This window comes from Heteronotia binoei, chromosome 5 (genome assembly GCF_032191835.1).
Source record: "Heteronotia binoei isolate CCM8104 ecotype False Entrance Well chromosome 5, APGP_CSIRO_Hbin_v1, whole genome shotgun sequence".
NCBI classification, from domain to species: domain Eukaryota; kingdom Metazoa; phylum Chordata; class Lepidosauria; order Squamata; family Gekkonidae; genus Heteronotia; species Heteronotia binoei.
In genome coordinates, this window is record NC_083227.1 from 122,907,869 (window position 1) to 122,914,425 (window position 6,557).

At 42.6% G+C, this 6,557-nt stretch overlaps 1 protein-coding gene across 1 annotated transcript in view; it reads left to right on the forward strand.

The window, feature by feature from the left end:
- The window catches only part of NMUR2 (neuromedin U receptor 2), a 31,357-nt gene extending 25,476 nt beyond the window's left edge, over positions 1-5,881 (forward strand). Inside the window, exons 3-4 of the mRNA XM_060238835.1 lie at positions 2,397-2,522; positions 5,622-5,881. Coding sequence (XP_060094818.1) covers positions 2,397-2,522; positions 5,622-5,881 — 386 coding nt within the window. The remainder of the gene's footprint in view (positions 1-2,396; positions 2,523-5,621) is intronic.
- Positions 5,882-6,557: the final 676 nt, after the last annotated feature.

Sequence of the window (6,557 nt, forward strand, 5' to 3'; positions counted from 1 at the left end):
CCAGAAACTCTAGCTGATGTCCAGTGGCAGCTCTCTCTCAGTTTAAGCATCGAAGGCCTGTCAAAATAATTCGGTCTTACAGGCCCTGCGGAATGTAGGAAGGTCCTGCAGGGCCCTTATGGCCTCCAGGAGAGCATTCCATAACTCTGGTGCTGCCACCAAGAAGGCCCTGGCTCATGTCAAATGCAACCTGGCCTCCTTTGGTCCAGGGATGGACAGCAGATTTTTTGTCCCTGAACGCAGTGCTCTCTGGGGGATATATGGGGAAAGATGGTCCTGCAGATAAACAGGTCCTTGACCATAAAGGGCTTTAAAGGTCAATACCAACACCTTGAAACGGACTCGGAACACAATAGGTAGCCAGTGCAGCTCTTTCAGCACTGGCTGAATGTGATCCCATCGAGGGAGCCTCATTAACAGCCGTGCCACAGCGTTCTGCACTAGCTATAGTTTCTCAGTTAGCGTCAAGGGTAGCCCCATGTAGAGAGCATTACAGTGATCTATTCTTGAGGTGACCGTAGCATGGATCACCATTGCTAAGTCATTGTGCTCCAGAAAAGGAGCCAACTGCTGCACCTGCTGGAGATGAAAAAAGGTGGATCTAATAGTGGCTGCTACCTGGGCCTCCATTGTAAGGGAGGACTCAAGGAGCATGCCCAAGTTCTTGACCTTAGGGGCCAGTATCAATGGCACCCCGTCAAGAGCCGACATCTGGACCCCTCCCCTTGGACCCCCCCGGCTCAGATAGAGAACCTCCATCTTCATCGAATTCAACTTCAGCCGACTCAGCCTGAGCCAAGATGCTACGGCTTGAAGAGCCAGGTCTAGATTTTCCAGGGTACAGTCGGACTGGCCACCCATCAATAGATAGAGCTGGGTGTCGTCTGCATATTGGTGATAACCCAGTCCATACCTCCTGACAATCTGGGCAAGGGGTCCCATATAGATGTTAAATAACATTGAGGACAGAACCGTACTCTGAGGCACACCACATGTGTGTGAGTGCCTCTGGGATGACTCCTCCCCTATCACCACCCTTTGTCCCCGATCTTGGAGAAAGGATGTCAACCACTGTAAGGCGGACCCCTGAATCCCTATGTCAGCAAGGCGGCCAGTCAGTAGCTGATGATCAACCATATCAAAAGCAGCTGACAGGTCCAATAATAGCAGCACTGCTGAGCCGCCCCGATCTAGATGTCGCAGGCGGTTATCCATGAGAGCGACCAGAACCGTCTTCGTCCCATGACCTGGTTGAAAGCCAGACTGGAATGGATCCAGTGCGGAAGTGTCCTCCAGGAATCCCTGTAGCTGAATTGCCACTGCCCGCTCTATAACCTTACCCAAGAAGGGAAGGTTTGATACCGGCCGATAGTTCACCAATACGGCCAGATCTGCAGATGGTTTTTTCAAGAGGGGACAGACCACAGCCTCTTTAAGGGGTGTGGGAAAGATCCCTTCTATCAGGGATCTATTGATGATACCTTACAGTGGTTCGTGTAGCATTGCCTGGCTAGCTTTTATAAGCCAGGACGGGCATGGATCCAACCTACAAGTTGTAGGGCATACAGCTAAAAGGATCCTGTTGACTTCCTCCAGGCCGAGTGGACTGAAGGAATCCAGAACTGGACCAGAAGACGCGCTTGGTGCCCCAAGTTCTTTCACTGTATCAATTATGGCGGGAAGGTCGCATCAGAGCGACGAGACTTTATCTGCGAAAAAACCCGCAAAAACCTCACAGCCTATTTCCAATTCTCTAATATTTTGTTTACCATGTGGTAAAATTGTTAATGACCGAATTATACTAAACAATTGTGCTGGGCGCGAGGTCACAGATGCAATCCAGGAGGCAAAGTAATTCTTCTTTGTGACCTGGACTGCCATCTCATAGGTTCGCATAAATGACCTATAAGATGTTCTTGTAGCTTCGTCACGAGTATGTCGCCATTGTCTCTCTAGTCGTCTTAATCGCCGTTTCATTGATAGCAGCTCCAGGGTATACCATGGAGCGGATCATGAACGAGGATGAAGAGGACATCGGGGAGCGATCTCATCAATAGCCGTGGAGAGCTGGTTGTTCCAGTTCTCCACCAGTTCATCCAGCGAGTTGCCAGAGGGCCAGGGATCCCGCATAGCCGTTTGAAGCCGCAAAGGGTCCATCTGGCTACGTGGGCGAGCTAAAACTTGCTCACTGCCTAAACGGGGTAGAGCTAGCATATTCACACAAGCCCTCAGGGCATAGTGGTCAGACCATGGCGCCGCCATTATAAAATATAATTACATTATATTTCCATTTGATGATGTGGGAAGCCATCTAGAGCACTCATTTACTTTATTGAATCACCTGGTTCATGGCTGTAGAATATGTTTTGCTTCCCACTCTCTTTTCTTTGTGACAGTTGTCCTAGTGATTGTATTTGCTATATGCTGGGCTCCATTCCACACAGACCGACTCTTCTACAGTTTTGTTGTACATTGGACAGAATCACTGGCCAGTATATTCAACTTAATCCATGTGGTGTCAGGTAAGCTTTTCTTATTAGAGTGTGATCATCAAAAGTGTAATCCTAAACAGAGTTATATCTTTCTAAATACATTGTCAATAATGGGCTCAATGAGACAAAATCTTAGGAAGAAAAAAAATGTTATTGTTTTTATGACACACCCCATCCACATCCCTGTCTCAGAGGCAGGGGTGGAATTCTAGCGGGAGCTCCTTTGCATATTAGGCCACATACCCCTGATATAGCCAATCCTCCAAGATCTTACAAAAAAGAGCCTTGTAAACTCTTGGAAGATTGGCTGCATCAGGGGGTGTGGCCTAATATGCAAAGGAGTTCCTGCTAGAATTCCACCCCTGCTCAGAGGCTAGATTTTCCCTCTGTTCTCTTTCCCTTCTCTGACTGAGCAGCACTAGTAATGTGTTTTCTTCTCCCCTGAAGAAACTTTGGCAGCCAGTATGGTATATTTTGGCTATTTGCTCGGCACAGGAGCTTGAGGGAAGAAATTTAAACTCTTGAAAATGGCATGAGACATTTAATTCAAAAAATAACAAAAGTTTTTTTTTTTATTTAGCACTGATTGGAAAGAACAGGTGAAATTAGGAGTTGAAATTACTTAGGTAAAACTAGTACAAGCACAGACTTTTGATTGTGTACATCAGGCTAATAAGAGGTTAGTTAGATCTTTATATTGAGAGGCTTTTTTCCTATTGTTTCCCCCAAACACTCTAGTATGCTTTATTTGAGTAATTGCTGACTCTTTTGGTGCTCAGAAGAATGGAAACCTCTTCCCAGTTCTCCATCCCCTTCTTTTGACCTACTAGTAGTCTTCTTGAGTTGTTCACTGACATTTAAGATCACACCAGATCAGGGGATTCTGTTTTTTTGGTTTTTGTTTTTTGGTATATAGTTTATTGAATTTATAAAGGATTTTACAGAAGAAACCAAAGAAATAAGAGGAGTTCAGGAGCACAATGAAAAGATGAAAGTGATACAAGTTCTAATCCAATACAAAGGGAGCATAGGGAAAATAAGTAATTAAAAATATAAATCTAACATACAAAGATCTAATTTGGACTATTGGGTACATATAACAAACAATTTACAAAAATGGTACGTAATATGCTAAGTATTAAGAATTGAAAAATAGCCTATAATCCATTAGGCAAAAAAGAAATTTTTCCAAAGAATTCCAAAACCGGGTTCCAAAGTAAATCATAATCTATAGCCAAATCAGTATCATTATTGAAGAAAGGATTATCCATTGTCATTCCCATTACATATTGGTTCCATAACTTATCATACCACATTTAAATCATGAGGGTGTGGGGTTCCTCCCCCCCCCAAATATTTAGCAATTGTCATGTGACTTATTGCCAACATTGTCAAGATTAAAGATTTCTGATCTTTACTCACCAATTTATCTGGCTAGATATCAAATAAAAGAAATGGTTAGGTTGAATATAAGTTTTATTTGCTCTACCACTTTGTTCCCAAAATTTGAAACTGTTGGACATTTCCACCACATATGATACAGGGAGCAGTCTGGACTTGAAACCCTAAAGATCTTACTCATCGTGACAAGGTTTAAATACCAAAGTGAATACATTTTTTAAAAATTGGAGTTGAATACCAATGCTTTTATCCTTGATGAAAGGGAATTCTGGGTGGGGAATCTTATTTTCTCTCTCAAGAAGATCTATTCCCTTTTCCTTTGGCCTGAATGGGAGTCATCGCTACTACTCAAAACATCCTTGCCAAACTCTCCTCCAGCTGTTTGTCTGTGTCAAACTGCTCTCAGCTAATACTGAGTTCAGACTACCTTCAGTCAAGGTAGAAATCTGACTGTCAGCACTACATCCTTTTTCTGTCAGGGTTTTTTTCAGACCAGTCTCAGTACACATCTTTTCTCAGTTAAGGCAGAAATTTGACTGAATCTTCTCAGCATCCAGCTGTCTCAAGACTTTTTTTTTGCTCAGCTGATGCTAACCAATCAGATTGCTTAGAGTAGCCTGTCACACAGTTTCTGTGGAGAATTAACCCTTCACAGTCCTTTACTCTGTTTGGACAGCACTTTGAAGCTTTTAAAAGTACAGTCTGTCACAGTTTTATTTAGTCACTCTCCAAGAGTAGTCAAATTATCCTCTACAAATTAAAATACCTACAATCAGGCCCCAGATTCAGTGGGAGCTCATAGAAGCACAGCTCCTAAACCTTTCTGAGAGTTTCACCTCCTCCTTCTGAAAGTTCCACCTTCTTGTCCATTGAATAGTAGGTGCAGCTGCATAACAATCCATGGATGAGCTCCACCACCTATTTTTCTACAAAACGACCCCTGCTACCAGTTAATAATTTCAGTTGCTAGATGCAAAAATTGTGACAGACTCCCATTCTTGCTTTTCTTCTTCATAAACTGTCTGGACATCACAACTTTATATGTCCTTAGTGGCACTATTTAGCACCCCAGCTTTTATGAGAGTTCATTACACTTTACAGTCATCAGCAGATTATTTATCATTTTGAAGTTTTATGTCGTATGAGGACATAATTGAACAATATTTTATTAATATTGATATATGTGCAAAAAGATGCACCGCCCTGGAATTTGCAGGGGGGGGGGGTGGAATCACTTTAAAAACACTTTAAATGCACAGCATTGTAGCCACCGGCAACATGTGGTAAGTGCTAAAAGATAACTGGATAGTTTTGCTTAGAAGAGGAGCTCAAATCTTATTACAATTAACAAAGGATATAAACAACCCCATATTATGAGGTTTTAAAATAATTGACAGAGAAATGGTCAATAGAAAGCCTGGGTAAGCAAGTGCTTCTTGACCTGGTTTCCATTGTTATTTGATATGAAATTTTGTTCATAACAGAATGTTCCCTTCTCTTAATTGCTTTGCATCAGTATTGGGTAATCTGACAATTTACAATGCTACTTTACTTTATTTTATGAGACTAATTGTCATTCTAGCAAGTAAATGCCCGTAATTAGGTAGCAAGAGGTATCATCCAATATACCTTGAAAGTCAACTGAGGTCAGCACAGTGAGTTTCACTTACTAATTGGGCTTCTCTCTATATTCCTATCTCCCTATTTCTTCCTTTTTTTTCTTTCCAGGTGTTTTCTTCTATCTGAGTTCTGCTGTGAATCCTATAATCTATAATTTACTGTCCAGGAGATTCCGAACGGCATTTTTCAGCATCATCTTTCCCCAGTGGAAACACTGGCAGCTCAGACACACGACCAGTCACCTCCCACCCCAGAGGAGCATCTTCATGCTGGGGGAGCGCAACATAATGGGATCTGCTGAAGACAGAAGTCCAACATGCATACACAGGTCATCTGTCTGTAGTTCTCACCTTTCTAGTGGCCTGTGACCATGATGCAGCTGTTTATCCCTGAACTGCTGCTACACAGCTGGTACAACAATTAAATTAACTAACAATGTGGGTGGGTTTGAGCTGTGTGGGCCCATCCCAGGGAATTGTGAGCATGACTGAGAATCCCAGTTATCAAGTCCTGTTCACATATGTGGAACATTGAAATATTATTCCACCTGCTTGGGAAGTGGCCATGGATGGAGTAAGTGGCTCTCCCACAGCTGGGTGATTTTTGAAAGGGAACTTTTGTTTAATGATGAAGGATGCAATATATTTCAGAGATGCTGAGAAAAAAGTCAGGTCCTGGAGAAGAAGCAATGAAAATAGTGTTTTGATGGACATAGCTGAGGATGTCAGATCTGAAAGGTCATCTACCATCATCATATTTGCCAATGCAAAGAACTTCAAATACTTTCCAGAAAGATGATGGACACATCACAGTGAGAAATTGAAGGGGGGGGGAATAAAAGTAGCAGTCCCCCCCCCCAGATAAGTCTTTCTCCCTACAGTTGCAAAAGTCTTAGTAAAGTTGGAAAGCATGAACATCAGCAAAAAAAAACAGTGAGCAGTTCTTCATCTTAAGTACTAAAACAATTGGCTTTCCTGGAAATAGACTATAAGGTAATGGCTATTTCCTGTGGACTGGATCCTCCCATTTCACTTGTCTCCACTC